We start from the raw sequence: 17,695 nt of genomic DNA, 5'->3' as shown, positions 1-17,695 counted from the left end.
TGAAGCGCCTCCTCCCTGGGAGGATGCTGGTAACTGAACATGTACTGAGCTCTCCCTGTGATCCAGCAGCTTTCTAAGTACCGCCGGTGTCTGGGGACTGCTTCCATCCCTGGGAGGGGGCCCTGCTGTGACCTCCATCACGGAAGCTGTTGTGGCTGTTCCTTAGCCAGCGGGGGAGCTCTCAGAAAGCGCAGAGAGGCTGAGCAGGTTACCTGGAGTCACACAGGTAGAACATATTCAGTCGCTTCAGTCGTATCTGACTCTGGGTGACTTTGTGGACCATAGCCCGCCCGGCTCCTCCATCCAATGGATTCTCCAGGCAAAAATACTGGAGTGGGTTGTCGTTTCCTCCTGCAGGGGATCTTCCCGACCCGGGGACTGAACCTGCATCTCTTGTGTCTCCTGCATTGGCAGGAAGGTTCTTTACCACTAGCACCACCTGGGGAGCCCAGGTAGAAAGTATCAGAGCTGAATTCTGAACCCAGGAGTGTGTCTTTGGAGTCCACGCGCTGTCACCTGATGTGACCTGGTCACACTTGCCTGTAACATGGTCACCATGTGGGCTGAGGGCTCTTCTCCAACATCCTGAGCACCAGAAAGCAGGCACCTTACCACTCCTGGGCCCAGCAAGTTTCTATGAATGTGCTAGAGAGAGAGAGTGCTCAGTCATCTCTGATTCTTTGTGACCCCATGGACTGTGGCCTACCAGGCTCCCCCGTCCCTGGGGTTTTCCAGGCAAGAACACTGGAGTGGGTTGCCATTCCCTTCTCCAATGCATGAAAGTGAAAAGTGAAAGTGAAATCTCTCAGTTGTGTCTGACTCTTCGCGACCCCACAGACTGCAGCCCACAAGGCTCTTCTGTCCATGGGATTTTCCAGGCAAGAGTACTGGAGTGGGGTGACATTGCCTTCTCCACGAATATGCTAAGGACCCGATAAATATACATAGCAGGAGAAGAAGGAACAGGGATGCCAGAGGGACCAGAAAGTGCAGGAAGATGCCCTGGGTCTTTGTTTGGGGATGAGGAGGAAGCAAAGAGAGTAAAGGATGGATACAGTTAAGGATACGCAGTGGTGCCTCAGCTTTCCCCGAAGGATCATACATTGCTGCCTTTTTCTCCGGCAGGTGCAACCTGGCGCCCGTGCAGGAGTATGCCCGGGATGTGGGGCTTAAGACTGACCTGGTGACCATGAACCCCTCCGTCGTCCAGCGGGCCTTCGAGGACTTGGTCAATGCCACGTGGCGGGAGAAGCTGCTGCAGCGGCTGCACAGCCTCAACGGCAGCATCCTGTGGATTCCCGCCTTCATGGCCAGGGGCGGCAAGCAGCGGGTCGAGTGGGTCAACGAGCTCATCTTGAAGCACCACGTCAACGTGCGTACCGCCTACCCTTCTCTGCGCCTGCTGCACGCCGTCCGCGGGTGAGCGGCCCGGGGTGCGGGAAGGGCGGGGGGCGTACTCCTTTCCCAGCTGCGTCTGCAGCCCCCACTCACTGGTTATCTAATTCTGCAAGTCGCCTGGCCTCTCTGAGCCTCGTGTCCTGGAGAAGTGGGTCGGCAGATGGGCAGCATGTGGCATGCCGGTGTTGACCGAAAGGTATTGCTTGCCCAGAGAGCCGCGTGGAGAATGATCCTCCGACAGCTGTTGAGCGGAGAAGGAACTGTAAGGGGGAAGGAACAGAAGTAGGAATATTTGTTGGGAAGCTCTTGTAGGAGTCCAGGGTGGGACTTACAGTAGTTTAGACTGGGATGGTGGACGTGAATGTGCCACAGTGTGGCCAGATTTGCGAGAACATTTGGAGTAGTATCTAAGTGTTAGTCGCTCAGTCATGTCCAACTCTTTTGTGAAAGCCACAGACTGTAGCCTGCCAGGCTCCTCTGCCCATGGGATTTCCTAGGCAAGAATACTGGAGTGGGTTGCCATGCCCTTCTCCACGGGATCTTCCCGACCCAGGGATAGAGCCTGGGTCTCCTGCATTGCAGGCAGATTCTTTGCTCTCTGAGCCGCCGGGGAAGCCATTTGGAGTAGCCACAGCAGGACTTGCCAGTAGGTTCTGTTTAAGGACCTCAAGGGGTGAGAGAAAGAGAAAAACCCAAGGCGACTGTCAAGATTAGAGGTAGAGCAGATGCTTGGTCAGTGGTGTCATTTTCTGCGATGGGAGAATTTGGGGGAAGTTTGTGTGTGTTTTGGCATGTTGAGAAGCAGAGGTCTTTCTCGGACATGTTAAGTATGAGATGTCTGTTACAAATGTACCCACCACAGTCCTGACCCCCATCTTGGTCCTGCACCTAATGACTCATCCAGTCACCTGGCAGTTCCCAGTCTTGCCCTGGTGTCGTAGGACAGTTTCCGAGGGACACTGGAATGATCTTCACTTGGGCCTCAGCCTAACTTGGTGTGACCTGGGAAGCCCTCTGAGCCGCCCAGAAAGGACTCGTGCTATTCTCATAAAGGTGACCCCTCGAGGCACCCAAGCCTGTGACCCACACTGGTCTCATTAGAGTATGTATCAGTGCAGAAGCACATTGCCCCCAAGAAAGACCAAGGAAAACATGCAGTGAGAGACACTCGTGGCTGATGCAGCTGGGTGATACTTGTATGGACCAGGGCTCACTAGGCCACATCCCTCATCCTGGAGGCTGACCTGTCAAGCCTCCCTTTAGCTCCCACTTCACCCCCCTACAGGCAGCTGCCCTGGTGGCTCAGACAGTGAAGAATCATCGTGCAATGCAGGAGGCCCAGGTTCAATCTCTAGGTCAGGAAGATCCCCTGGAGAAGGGAATGGCAACCCACTCCGGTATTCTTCCCTGGAGAATTCCATGGACAAAGGAGCCTAGCGGGCAACAGTCCATGAGGTCACAATGGGCCAGACACGACTGAGCAACTTTCAGCTCAGCTCATCCCCTCCCAGAGCGGGGCTGTCACAGCAACCCCAACTCACCGGTTCAGTCTCCATGCCTTGAACGTCATTTCTTCCTGTAAAGAGGTCTTTATGTGATTTGGAGGTCAGAGGATATAAGGGAAGGAGATGAACTGCCTTTTGGTAAAGAGAGAAAAAGTCCCTTGGCTGGGGAGTGGGCAACCACCTGGAAGAAACGATGCAGCCAGAGCTATTTCCAGCTATAATTGACTCACTTTCACCTGTCAAAATAGCATTAAGAGCCAGTAATAAACCCTTTAAACAAACAGGCTGTTAATCCTGAGATTGCCACGTCTTCCTTTGCGGGAACTCCCAGGAGGAAATACACCAGGAGAGACAAATGGGGAGGCCTTCTCCTTTTAGCAAGCGGAAGAGGTGGGGGATGAGGGCTCCAGGGGCTTGGGACTGACTTCTGCCAAGGACCCCCTCCCTCTTTGGGGACACTGGGCCTCGGAGGGTTTGTGTCCAGTAGGGATCATTGGGAAGATGAACAGTGTCTGTATTGAGAGGAAGGGCTTGCCTCTGTCTTGATGGGAGCTTATCTGGTGTTTTCTGCAAGAAGAAGAATGGGCTGATAAGGGGCGCAGAACAAAGAAACCTCAGAAAAGACCAAGGGGTCATAGAGAAGAAGGCTGAGGGGGAACCAAGGGGCCATAGAGAAGAAGGCTGAGGGGGAACCAAGGGGCCATAGAGAAGAAGGCTGAGGGGGAACCAAGGGGCCATAGAGAAGAAGGCTGAGGGGGAACCAAGGGGCCATAGAGAAGAAGGCTGAGGGGGAACCAAGGGGCCATAGAGAAGAAGGCTGAGGGGGAACCAAGGGGCCATAGAGAAGAAGGCTGAGGGGGAACCAAGGGGCCATAGAGAAGAAGGCTGAGGGGGAACCAAGGGGCCATAGAGAAGAAGGCTGAGGGGGAACCAAGGGGCCATAGAGAAGAAGGCTGAGGGGGAACCAAGGGGCCATAGAGAAGAAGGCTGAGGGGGAAGCTGGCTAAGAGGCGATCTGGCCTAGCATCAGAAACGTGGCTTTGGGAGGTAGGGACACCTGGGTTCACGTCCAGCTCGGTTACTCCCTTAGTTGTGTAACAAGCTGGACCAGGTAGCTTGTCCCACAAGCCCCACTTTCTCTCTGTATCCACTGGGGAGCAGTAGCTATGACAGAAGGTCCCGTCATCAGCACTAGACAGGGTGTCCTGTGCCAACACAGGGAAGACAGGCAGGCAGGCAGCCATGGCTGCTGCGATCCCGGCAGCTGCCTCCAACCACCAGCCCAGGGAGCAGACTTGTTCTGTAGGCTCAAGAGGTAGAATCAGGATCAGAGGGTGAAACCACAGAAAGGAAAGTACATTTAGGCTCCATTTGATAAAGGTTCCTAAAGAACAATGGACCAAGTCAAATTCACCTGTCAGGAGCTCTTCATTTCAAAGTTCCAAGATGGGCTGTAGTTTGCAGAATAATCTCATTTCCTTATTAAAAATCTGTTTATGAGGTTTTTAATCCAGTCTCACCCCTGTTTATGAAGTGGGACCAGATAAACACTACTTATTGTGGTAAAATATGCACCACATAAAATTTACCATTTTAACCATTTTTATCTGTACAGTTCAGTAGTGTCCAGCATATTCATATTGTTGTGAAACAGATCTCCAGAAGTGTTTAATCTTTCAAATCCAAAATTCTGTACGCATTAAACACAAGTCCCCTTTTCCCCATAAATCCAAGCCCTGGTAACCACCATTCTACTTCAGTGTCTATAAATGTGGCTACTTTCGATACCTCATATGTGTAAGTTGCTCGGTTGTGTCTGACTCTTTGTGACCCCGTGAACTGTATCCACCAGGCTCCTCTGTCCATGGAATTCTCCAGGCAAGAATATTGGAGTGGGTAGCCACTTCCTTCTCTAGGGGATCTTCCCGACCCCGGGATCGAACCCGGGTCTCCTGCATTGCAGGCAGATTCTTTACCGTCTGAGCCACCAGGGGAGCCCATTAGTTCCCCTAAAAGACACTTCATATAAGTAAAGTAGTACAGCGTCTTCTTCTCTGTGACTGGCCTGCTGCGTTTAATGTAATGTCCTCAGGGTCCACCCATGTGTGTCGGAACTCCCTCAGTTCTGCAGGCTGGATAGCATTCTATTGTGTATAGACGTCATGCTTTGTCCTTTCATCCATCAATGGACATTTAGGTTGTTTTTACCTCTTGACTCTGGGCAATAGTGTTGCTATGAAGATGGGTGTGCAAATATCTCTTTGAGAACCTACTTTCTGTTCTCTTGGATATACACTCAGAAATGGAATTCTTGGATTATACGGTGGTTCTATTTTTCACTTTTTTAGGCCCCTCCGTAGTTTTCCACAGTGGCACATCACTTTACAGTCCACCAGCAGCGTACAAGAGTTCCAATTTCTCCACATCCTTACCAACATTTGTTATTTTTTTTTTTTGAGAGTATCCCATTTTAACTATTTTAAAGTGTACTGTTCATTTAGAAGAAATTCACTGTCACAGAAAAGCATAGGCGAATCTCTATAATCTTGGGTTTGGCAATGGTTTCCTAACTATGACTTGAAAAGAACAGGCAACAACAACAACACAATAGATAAAAATGGACTTTGTCAAAATTAAAACTCTGCGTGTGCCAAAAAAAGAGCACATCAAGAGAGTTAAAAAACAAACCATAGAACAGGAGAAAATATTTGCAAATCATGTATCTACCAAGGGATTAACATCCAGAATATATAGAGAACTCCAATAACTCAGCAACAAAAAAACCAAACAACCTACTTCAACAACGGCCAAAGATTTCAATAGACATTTCTCCAAAGAAGATATACAGGGGACCAATAAGCACATGAAAAAGTGCTCAACATCACTAATCTCTAGGGGAATATCCAAAACCATAACGCATTGCCACTTCGCACCCACTAGGATGGCTGTTATCAAAGCAGTGAAAAATAACAAGTGCGAGGAAATTGGCATCCCTGTGCTTGCTGATGGGACTGTCGAGTGGGAATTGACTCTGAGACACCCTGTGCCTCTGTTCTACAAATGAGGAAGCCGATGCCCAGACAAGTTTCGTGACTTGTATGAAGTCACCCAGCCAGTGAGAGTCACAACCCTGCCCTGAACCACGGTGGCTCACTTTAATGCAGTGTCCCAGATGCAGTAGAAATTCACACCCACCCACTTCTGTATTGGGGCGCACTATGAGTTCAGGGGGCTGGGAGCTGCTGCACTGCACAGGTGGTCTTAGCAAACCACAGTGGGGAGCAGCGTATCAAGACTCCATGTGCACAGCACCACTGTCCCAAACACAGGGCAGCTTCCCCACCAGGCAGAACAAACAGGAAGGTCAGCACGCCTCGGAACAAACGTATGAGATAGAGTCTATTTCCAAACCCATTTTACTCATAAGGAAACAGGCTCAGGAAAGCTAAGAGAGAATCACCCGAGCTCACTCAGATGGGCAGGAGGGGAATCAGAATCCACAACAGAGGTTTCCAAGCTCTATGCTCCTCCCACCACCACCCTGTTCCCGTGTCCTTGACAGAAAGACTGATCTCTGTCTGTTGACCACTGATGCCCCAGGGTCACTGATTGATTGACTACCAGCCTCCTGTCCTGCCAACTGTCCCCATTTTTTTTACCTGTGACTTACATGAAGGCAGGGGCTTCCCAGGTGGTTCAGTGGTAAAGAATCCCCCTGCCAATGTGGGAGACATAGGAGATGCAGGTTCAATCCCTGGGTCAGGAAGATCCCCTAGAGGAGGGCATGGAAACCCACCCACTCTGGTATTCTTGCCTGAAGAATTCCATGGACAGAGGAGCCTGGTGGGCTACAGTCCATGGAGTTGCAAAGAGTCAGACAAGACCCAACAACTAAACAACAGCACAGATGCACATGAAGCCGTCAGTTGTCTGATTAGCAAATTCACAGGTGGTGTGACTTTGGGGGAATTCCCAATATTTGGGTCCTCAGCGTTGAATCCAAATTTCTCTTATCAGGCTGAAGTGAAAGTGTTAGTCACTCAGTCATGTCCGACTCTTTGCAACCCCATGGACTATAGCCCACCAGGCTCCTCTGTCGGTGAAAATCTCCAGGCAAGAACACTGGAGTGGGCAGCCATTCCCTTCTCCAGGGGATCTTCCCAACCCAGGGATCGAACTTGGGTCTCCCACATCTCAGGAGAATTCTTTACCATCTAAGCATGAGGGAAGCCCTTGTCAGGCTGAAACAATGAGCCAATCCAAGAGGAAGACATTTCATATGAATGAATGAATTCAAGACTCTCTACTTAGGTTCCAAACGATTGTATGGGTACAGAGGGATCAGCAGTACCAACCATCAGCAGAGGTGTGGTCGCTCAAAGGGATAACGTGATCTTAACAGTACACATCCTTAGCGATGGATGGATGGATTACATCTTTGAGAGTCAGGGAGTTCAGTTACACCTTGGTCAAATCCCACTCGGAGAATCCCATTCAGTTTTGGGTACCAGGCTGGAGAGGGGCCACAGAGGCAAAGAAATTCAAAAGTTGAAAGGATTTGGAAAAAGAAGTCTCCAAAGAGCATGGCAGCAGTCTTTCTTCATTCAGCAAATATTTACAGACACCTTGAGGCTTCCAGGCCTGTGCTGGGGAAACACAAAAATCATTAAATGAAGGCTGCTGCCTTGAAAGAGTCACTGATATGGGCTGTGAGGCTGCAGGTGTGGAATGAGTTCTGGGAAAGAATCTATAGCAGCAGTCCCCAACCTTTTTTGGTGTGCATTCGTGCTAAGTCACTTCAGTCGGATCCGACTCTGTGACCTTATGGACTGTAGCCCGCCAGGTTCCTCTGTCCATGGGACTCTCCAGGCAAGAATACTGGAGTAGGTCGTTATGCCCTCCTCCAGGAGATCTTCCCAACCCAGGGATCAAGCCCACGTATCTTATGTCTACCTGCATTGGCAGGCTGGTTATCTACCAATAGCACCACCTGGGAAGCCCAACCTTTTTGGCACCAGGGACCAATTTCATGGAAAACAACTTTTTTCATGGGCCAGTGTAGGGGATGGTTTTATTCTAGAACATTACATTAATTGTGCACTTTACTCTAAGGCTGCCACTGATATGACAGGACGTACCAGTCCATGACCTGGAGGTTGGGGACCCCTGATCTAGAGTGAGTCCAGTTTCCTATGGACACTGGGAAGAACATTCCATCAAATACGATCATCTGAAATGATGGTTGCCTCTTAGGAACAGATGAATTCCGCATTCTTGGAGATGTCCAGTGTGCAAGGCATGCCCCTTCCTGGGCAGTGGAAAGGGAAATCCATATTATACAGCGAGTGTGTTAGTTTGCAAGGGGTCCTATAACAGCACCACAGGGCAGGTGACCTAAAGAACAGAAATGTGTTGCCCTACAGTTTGGAAGCTAGAAATTCTTCTGGGGGCTTTGGGGGAAGAATCTGTTCCATGTGTCTTTCTGTGGCTTATAGATGGCCGTCCTCATCATCCTCCCTGTGTGTCTGTCTCCAGCTTTAAGGACATCAGTTGGATTAGATTAGAACTCAGTCTCATAACCTCACTCTAACTTGGTTATCTCTGTAAAGACTTTTGTCTCCAAAGGTCACATTCTGAAGTACTGGGAGATATGACTTCAACATAATGAGTTTTGGGTTTTTTTATAGATTTTTTTAAAGATTTTTTTTTTTTGATGTGGACCATTTTTAAAAGTACTGAATTTGTTACAATACTGTTTCTGTTTTATGTTTTGCTTTCTTTGGCCACAAGGCACGTGGTAGTGGTTTGCCCAGTCTCCTCCAGCGAACACGGATATGGAATGTGAAAGTGTGTTCCATGGTGGAGGTTTAGTCGCTAAGTCGTATCCAGCTCTTACCACCCCTGTCTGGACTGTAGCCGGCCAGGCTTCTCTGTCCATGGGATTTCCCCAGGCAAGAATACTGGAATGAGTTGCCATTTCCTTCTGTAGATCTTCCCAACCCAGCAATCAAACCTGGGTCTCCTGCATTACAGGCAGTTTCTTTACCAGCTGAGCCACCAGGGAAGCTCATGGTGGTGTCACCTAAAGAAAGGGAAGAAGGACTGGAGCGTTAAATCACAGGCGGTATTTGGTCATTTTTAATGGATTGTCTCCTTTTTTTTTTTAATAGCAGTGTACATAGTCCAAAGAAAAAGTCAAATAGTACAGAAGGATTTCAAGTGAAAAATGAGCCCTTCTCCACAGAGACAGCCTGTTAAACTGGTTTTTCTATGTGTAACCTTCCAGAGATATCCACTTGCACACCTTAGGGAGCATGTTTTAAGTACTGCATTTGCTAAATTCTGAAAATTATTCCATATCGACATGCACCACTTCATTCTCCTTCACAGCTGCCTAACAGTCCACCATATCTGGACCATAATTTCTGTAAGCAGAAGGCATCAGTGGGCATCACAGGCTTTACCAATCTTCTGCTGGTATAATCATTATTACAGAGATCATCCGAGTCTGACATCTACACACATATGTATGTAGGCTTGCTTTTTAGATGTGCCGTCGCTACAAAGAGATGGTTTTTGAGACACACATTGTTAGTTTTCCTGGAGATTGCCAAATTGCCCAACCTAGAGGTAGGTACCAATTTAAACTCCCACATATGATTATTGAAAATACCTGTTTTCCCTTAACCTCGCCAACATGACATATTATTAATACCTGCTATCTCTGCCAATCTGATGAAAAAATGACATCTGATTGTTGTGTGAAATTGGATTCCTTCCATTATGAGTGAGGTTAAATATATAAATATATATTTTCTGTTTGGCGTGGCATCAGTTTAGATTCTTGGAGAAGGCGATGGCACCCTACTCCAGTGCTCTTGGCTGGAAAATCCCATGGACAGAGGAGCTTGGTGGGCTGCAGTCCATGGGGTCGCTGAGGGTCGGACACGACTGAGCGACTTCACTTTCACTTTTCACTTTCAGGCATTGGAGAAGGAAATGGCAACCTACTTCAGTGTTCTTGCCTGGAGAAGCCCAGGGACGGGGGAGCCTGGTAGGCTGCCGTCTACGGGGTCGCACAGAGTCGGACAGGACTGAAGTGACTTAGCAGTAGCAGCAGCAGCAGTTTAGATTCTAGAATCTAGCCTGAAGGTGTTTCTTGTTCTGTTGTGTTTTTGTTGTGCTGGGTCTTTGTTGCTGCATGGGCTTTTCTGTAGTTGCAGCGGGTGGGGCTACGCCCAAGTTGTGGTGCGCGGGCTTCTCATTGCACCGTGGCGGAGCACGGGCTCCAGGGTGCACGGGCTTCACTAGTTGCAGCATATGGGCTCAGTAGGCACGGCTCACAGGGCTCTAGAGCACAGGCTCAGTAGTTGTGGCACACGGGTATAGTTGTGAGATCCAAGGCATGTGAGATCTTCCCAAAACAGTAATCAAGCCTGTATCTTCTGCATTGGCAGGCTGATTCTTTACCACTGAGCCACCAGGAAAGCCCTAGCCAGAAGGTTTAAACCCCCAGGAAATGGTTTTGCCAGGTCCTTGCATGGCCCCTAGGACAGATGCAATATCTGTGCGAGAGTGGCTGTCTTTTGACTCCCTGAGCAGGGAGCTGCCCGACCCATATGTAGCAGGAAGAACCCCTTAAGTAACCAGCATCTTGTTTGTCCTCCTTTCTTTGGGCAACATACTGTCTAGGATGCTGTAAGCCTACCTTTCACACGTGAGGATCCAGTGTCTGCCTAGAAGGGTTTGGGGTAAGGCTGGACTCCTTCACCTCTCCTGCCAGTTCCCCCAAAGGCAAACACTAGCCTCTACTTGCTCATCTTCACTCATTGCTTCATTAAATAAAGATTGTGAAGCACCCACTTTGTAGATGAGCTATACTTGGATCTGGGGTAATATGGAAGCAGAAAGTCAACCCACTTGTCATAGAAATTTAAATGGTAGGGGAGGAGAAAGACAAGCAAACAAGTCATTATAGCATGGTCGGTGCTAGGATAGGAAAAGAACAGCACACAGGACACAGAAGCATCCAGGCAGGTCCTGGAAGGCTTCCTGCAGGAAGTGGCATTGAAGCTGAGACTGTCAGAAGGAGTTGCCAGCCAGGAGAAGTAGGAGGTAGTGGTGTCCTGGAAGAAGCCGGGAGTCCCTGGTAATAGTGTGGCTGTGCATGCCAGATGGTGGGAGGGGTTTCAAGCCCAGATCTCAAGGACTTCACCGGTCGGGCTGAGGGTGTTGGATGTCCTCCTGTGGACCCCAGGAGTCATGGGGGCTCTATTGGTGGCATGGTCAGACTTGAGGCTAGCCTGGCTCACTGAGAGCACCAACTTGGGTAAGCATGGAGGCCTGGGGACCAGGCATTGGCCTCAAGAATCCCCAGGGTTTGCCCAGCTCTGCAGGTTTACCCCAACCTCTGAAACAAATCTCCAATCTCCACTTCCACAAACCTGGAAAGCCACATCCTGAGATCCCACCAAGACGCCAGAGCTCTCATGCACTCCCAAGGAAAGGACAGTGATGAGCTGTGGGGTCCCTGGACCACCGCTGGCTGCCGATGTAGACGATGAGAGACCAGGCTGTCTGAGAGCCCTGCTCCTGGCTTTGCTGCTGATCTGTGCAAAGCATCACCAAGAGTCCCTCAGCGACCACCTGTGACACATTGCTGTTCCTTAGGGATGATATGCGCCATATCCCATGAAGTGCTTTCAGCTTAGAGAAAGCCCTCTTGGCCACTTTTTCTGAAAGTGGCAACCACCGTGCTTGCCATGTACTCAGCACAGGAACCCAGGGAGACAGACAAAAAAGGCGCTTTGGCGATGATTTTTGGCCCTCCTCATTTATTGCCGTCCACGCTCGTAAAACATGGTGCTTAATCGTCTTGGCAATTGGGGTAACCGCTTTGAAAAATAATTACTGCCTTCTTGGAGATTACTTTGCCTTCTAATTAAAACCTCCAGACTGGTATATTTAAAGGTGCATTGTCAATGCAGCATCCCAGATACACCCAGCTAACCTCATTTGGGAAGGCAAAATTAATTAGTTTGTGTTTCAACACCCAGCTGTTATCCTAAGGAAAAGAAATCGTCTACAAGTCGGCCATGCACACTGTCTCTAAATTGGCCAGGATGGCTAAGGAGAGATAAAGGAAATGGAGAGTGATTTGTTCCTGCATAACTCCACCAGCTTCTAGAACAAGCTGCTCGTTAGACGGTGGCCCCATGTCCCTGTCAGACCTCGCTCGGGAGTTCTCGTTTACCCAGAGAGGCAGAATCGGAAATGAGAGGGTCCCTCCTGCCGCTGAGCTCAGTTCACTGTGGAGCCTCTTTTGCTCCTAATACCTTTCGCTGAGCGATCCTGTGCAGCAGATTTGAGAGGCTGGGCATTTCTCTTCCTGTCCCAGCCAGTCAGACTCACAAAGCTTCGTGCACTGCTAGCCACCCCACTCCTTTACTACCACTTCCCCTTTTGCAATTCCATTTAAGTCCAGCACTTGCCGAGCACCATGGAAACCAGGATAATCAATTCTAGTTTATGCTACAATAACAATCCCCGGAGCCCTTGTGATTTCGCACAACAGAAGTTTCCCATCCTCACAAAGTGTGATGTGGGTTGGTGGGGGCTCTCTTCCAACCAGCGATTCAAGGACCTAGGTTTCTTCTATCTTAGGCTGACATCTTTCCAGGAGTCATTGAGGTTTTCCAAGGCAGGAAAAAAAAGCACTGGAGGAACCTTGAGTCCAGCAGGGGGCATTTCCAGCTGCAGCCCATTGGCCAGAACTGGTCACGTGACCCCAGCTCTTTGACAAGGGATGCTGAGAGACTTAGGCGAGCCCACGGAGAACTGGTCGAGTGATGCTGTCTCTGCCACGGTGCCTTGGCTGCAGCACACACCGAGCCAAGGGCCTCTGATCACCCACAAAGGAGGGTACGGCGTGGGGAGATCACAGTGTAGTGGGAGTCCAACCCAGACAGTCATGAAGGATCAGCCTGGGTTGAGAAGCACAATAGGAAACATGGAAATAAAACTCATGGTAATAACAGGGGAATGACTAACTCAGTTTGAGCAGAGGAGAAGAGAGGGGAACAAAGGGAGCATTTCCAGGAAGACATGATTCATGAGCTTAGTTTGGGGGCGGCAGGGAGGGTTCACCCAGAGGACATGTAGGGGACAGGCGTATCTATGAGGAGGGCACAGCACAGGTCTGGGTAACCTCAGACCCACCTAGGAGCTACTTGGACATTTCCCCACTGGTTTCATTCTTCCCAGCCCCTCTCTGGGCAAAGCATCAATGGCCAGAAAAAAAAAAAAAAAAAAGAATTTCTAAAGGTCTTACCCTGCTAAAGCCTTGCGATCAGAAAATAAACAAACCACAAATCCCGAGTATGGCATGTGGCTGTTGTTAGGCTTGAATATCTCAGAAAGTGAGCAATCTGTGAGATGCTCCCATGTGGGGACACAGCCTGTGGTTCGTGTGTCTCTGGATACCATCAACAGCGGCTGCAGCTAGCTCATCTCAGCCCCGACACCCTCCCCCGCAGAATCACCATGGAGCGCAAACAGCCCGGGACACAGGAGGCGGGAAGCCGCATTTATCCGAGCTCTATGTGACCAGCTGCGTGAGAAGTTTGCCTCTTCTCGGGCAGGTCACCCTGGATTCTCATTTTTTCCTCTGTAAATTGAGAGATGGAAACGAGTTCGATCCAGGAGGCCCGTGGATTACTCACAGATGTGGTCTATTAACTCACTCAAGAGGGACCCACGTGATTTTTTTTTAATGTTTTAAATTAGTTGCCAACATTTAAAATTTTGGAGAAATTGCTTGAAAATCCAGATTTCGGATAGCTTTGAAAAAATTAGAAAATTTGACACCACCACACAGGACAGCCGTAAAACCGGGCACCCTATTAGATGCTACAGAGCATGCTGCTCCCTGTTGCCTTGGCAACACAGAGGCCAGTGTCAGTTTTCCCTCCACACGTGTCCCAGCTCGTTCAGTTATATCCCCTTGCCAGGTTGCTAAGCTGGATGAGGTCCCCAGGCCCAGTTGTCTTTAAAGCTCTGTGACTACGCCTCATGCTTACTTTTACCCCTCTCTTTTCTCTAAACAAGTCTCCTTCTTAGGTTCTTGTGGCAGAACTGCCTGCCAGTTAGAGCAGGGCTTCTTAGCCTTGGCTGTACAGTTGAATTTACTGGGGGAGGTTTTAAAAATCTCAGTGTCCAGGCTGCACCTGGATGGTGGGAGCCAGGCCTCGGTCCTCTTAAAGCTGCAGGCGATTCCAGTGGGCAGCCTAGGGTGAGAAGCGTTGAGTTAAAGCTGAAAGTGCAATGGACTAGCTCAGGAGGGGATGAGCTGCTGTTGCTAGAGGTGGTTAAGCCGACGTAGATAAGCACTTAGCAGGGACCAGCTGCTCTCTTGTGGATTCTTCTATTCCTTGCACTTGCCCTGCCTTCACCCCACAGGGTCCCCCCAAGCTCAGCTCAGTGTCATTGAGCACACACATTACACTTACAAGGCTTCAGGACATCCCTGACCGTCCAATAATTAAGACTCCACACTTCCAGTGCAGGGGGCACGGGTTTGATACCTGATCAAGGAAGATCCAGCATGCCATGCGATGTGGCCAAAAAATATTTTTAAATAAAAAAAAATAAAGGGGCTCAGCATAGGGTAAGTGGAAGGTTTTACTAGAGAGAAAGAGGTTGGACCACACTCTCATTCTAAATCCAAGCAGGAGAAAAACCATGATGGGAAACAAAAGTGAGGACAACGAGAGTGGCCGTTTTCCCACTTCTGGATTATATGGAACTTGGAGGCTGTCTTTGTTGTTGTTAGTCGCTCAGTCGTGTCTGACTCTTTGTGACCCCGTGGACTGTAGCCCGCCAGGCTCCTCTGTCCATGGGATTCTCCAGGCAAGAATGCTGGAGTGGGTTGCCATTTCCTTCTCCAGGGGGTCTTCCCAGCCCAGGGATAGAACCTGCGTCTCCTGCACTGGCAGGTGGGTTCTTTACCACTGAGCCACCTGGGAAGCCCCTGGAGGCTGTCTTGGTGGTCCCTCGGTCTGTGCCCCATCATTGTATAAATGTGAAACGTGGGTTCAGCAGGGAGAAGCGACTTGCTCAAGGACACACAGGTGGCTGTTGACAGAACTGTCACTGAAACCCCCTTTCAATCTCTGTCGCTTAGTCGGTGCAATGGAGGTGGTTTCTTCCTTTCTGTTTTCTTGTGCAGGTAAACTGAGGCCCTCTATGTATGGAGGAAGCTCAGTGCCTCACTCACAGGAAGCCCTTAGCCTAAGGCTCCACTCTTCCCCATACAGGAGACGTGGGTTCGATCCCTGGGTCAGGAGGATCCCCTGGAGAAGGAAATGGCAACCCACCCCAGTATTCTTGCCTGAAAAATCCCATGGACAGAGGAGCCTGGTGGGCTACAGTCCATGGAATTGCAAAGAGTCGGGCACGACTTAGAGACTAGACAACAGCAAGAACTCTTCCCCACCCCGCCCATGTCTCCTCTAACACTCCTGGCAGACTCCTCTGTGGGACCCAGCCGCATAGGGCAGGCCACTATTTGCTGCTGCCTTCCCCCGGCCTCCAGCCCTCCAGGGAAGCCACATGTGCTCAGAGATGGGCAGCTCACATCAGAGGGTCGTGGGGCTGGTGGGCAGGGATGGGAAGGAAATCTGATGATGCTTAGGAGGCAAGGACATCAACCCCTGCCAAACCCAGGCATGGCGCTAGGCAGTGGGATCACACAAGAGGCGGCCCCTTATCAGAGCTGGCCAGAGCACCAAGATCGGCCACACCTGTGTATGTTGTCTGTGGCTGCTTTTAATGCTATGACAGCAGAGGCCAGGAGTGTGGCGCCACCTGGCCCTTTATAGAAAAGGTTTGCCAACCCCTGCTTTAGATTTCAACAGGCCTGGGCTTCCCTGGTGGCTCAGTGGTAAAGAATCTGGCTGCCAATAAAGGAGACACAAGACACTGGGGTTCAGTCCCTGGATCAGGAAGATCCCCTGGAGCAGGAAACGGCAGTCCTCTCCAGGATTCTTGCAGGGAAAATCCCACGGACAGAGGAACCTGGCAGGCTACAGTCCATGGGCTCGCAAAGAGTCGGACACGACTGAGCACACACGCACTGCTATGCACTGAGCTCGAGGCAAGGTCCTTTCCTTTCTACCTCGGTGACCTTGGGCAAGCCACTCCATCTCTGAACCTCGTGTCTGCATCTGCATGTATTCACAGGCTTGTGTTCTTTACATCCAATCACATATATGAAAGCACAGAGCCTAAGGGCAGTTCCAGTACTTGATAAATGATGGCTGTCACTATTTACATTAGCTAGGGCATGGAAGGAACCTAGATGTCCATCGGCAGATGGATGGATAAGGAAGTTGTGGTACATATACGCAATGGAATGTTACTCAGCTATAAAAAGGAACACATTTGAGTTAGTTCTAATGAGGTGGATGAACCTAGAGCCTATTATACAGAGTGAAGTAAATCAGAAAGAGAAAGACAAATACTATATATTAGCACATATATATGTGGCATTTAGAAAGATAGTACTAACAATCCTACATACATGGTGGCAAAGAAGACACAGATATAAAGAGCAGACTTTTGGACTCTGTGGGAGGAGAGGGTGGAATGGTTTGAGAGAATCTCACTGAAACACGTATATTACCATATGTAAAACAGAGGACCCGTGCAAGTTGGATGCATAAAGCAGGGCACCCAAACCCAGAAGGATGGGATGGGGAGGGAGGAGGAGGGGTGTCAGAATGGGGGGAACACATGCATACCTGTGGCTGATTCATGTTGATATATGGCAAAAACCACCACAATATCGTAATTATCCTCCAATTAAAATATTAATTTAAATGGTGGCTGTCAGTCCTCTGTGAAAGGACCTTGGAATTGGCCACTCGATTGGTATCTACAGTTGCTGGAGTGGCAAGAGGCAGGCTGTGGAGCAAGATAAAAGTCTCCTCCTTCCTGGAAAGTATAATTCATAAACTCATGTTAATTTTTTGTGTGTTTTTTTTTTCCACTTTTTTCCTCCAGATACTGGCTGACTAACAAAGTTCACATCAAAAGACCCACCACGGGCCTCTTGATGTACACCCTGGCCACGCGTTTCTGCAACCAGATCTACCTCTATGGCTTCTGGCCCTTTCCACTAGATCAGAACCAGAATCCTGTCAAGTACCACTATTACGACAGCCTCAAGTATGGCTACACCTCCCAGGCCAGCCCCCACACCATGCCCCTGGAGTTCAAGGCCCTGAAGAGCCTCCACGAGCAGGGAGCTTTGAAACTGACTGTCGGCCAGTGCGACGGGGCCACGTAAGGTGGGCGCCTGGTGGGACTCAGTGGCTCACATTTGCTGCCAGCTACACCACAGGCAGATGGGAGTCGGGGCGGCACAGACTCTAGAACAAGCAGGCTAGTGGTTTTCTTTGTTCAAGTGTAAAACAGTGACCAGAATATATATATCTATTCCTGCATATATATATTGACCTGAGTATTTATAACTGTGTGGTGTTCATCTAGCATTAGGCAGATAAGCCACAAGAAGAAGGTGTGGAGAACCCACCTGGACCAGATTGAGACTCGGTGCATCTTTGGGGGCAGAAGGACTCGATGTGAAAAGAAGCCAGTCCCACGACTTGGGATGGCATGCTGCCTCCTGGATTGGAGAGGTCTTTGGGCTCACGGGTGATCAGAGAGACCTGTGGACAGCTGCCTCGAGCCTCTGAGAAATGTGGATTCTGGGTGAGCCAAGACCCAGAGGG

At 49.7% G+C, this 17,695-nt stretch overlaps 1 protein-coding gene across 1 annotated transcript in view; it reads left to right on the top strand.

The window, feature by feature from the left end:
- Nucleotides 1–17,684, top strand: part of ST8SIA2 (ST8 alpha-N-acetyl-neuraminide alpha-2,8-sialyltransferase 2) — a 34,138-nt gene extending 16,454 nt beyond the window's left edge. The window contains exons 6-7 of the mRNA XM_010832179.1: nucleotides 1,126–1,419; nucleotides 16,965–17,684. Coding sequence (XP_010830481.1) covers nucleotides 1,126–1,419; nucleotides 16,965–17,250 — 580 coding nt within the window. The 3' untranslated portion in view covers nucleotides 17,251–17,684. The remainder of the gene's footprint in view (nucleotides 1–1,125; nucleotides 1,420–16,964) is intronic.
- Nucleotides 17,685–17,695: the final 11 nt, after the last annotated feature.

The sequence above is a fragment of the Bison bison genome, unplaced genomic scaffold, assembly GCF_000754665.1.
Source record: "Bison bison bison isolate TAMUID 2011002044 unplaced genomic scaffold, Bison_UMD1.0 scf7180017860443, whole genome shotgun sequence".
Lineage (NCBI taxonomy): Eukaryota > Metazoa > Chordata > Mammalia > Artiodactyla > Bovidae > Bison > Bison bison.
The sequence above is the reverse complement of the archived record's forward strand: the minus strand, read 5'-3'. Positions and strand labels throughout refer to the sequence as shown.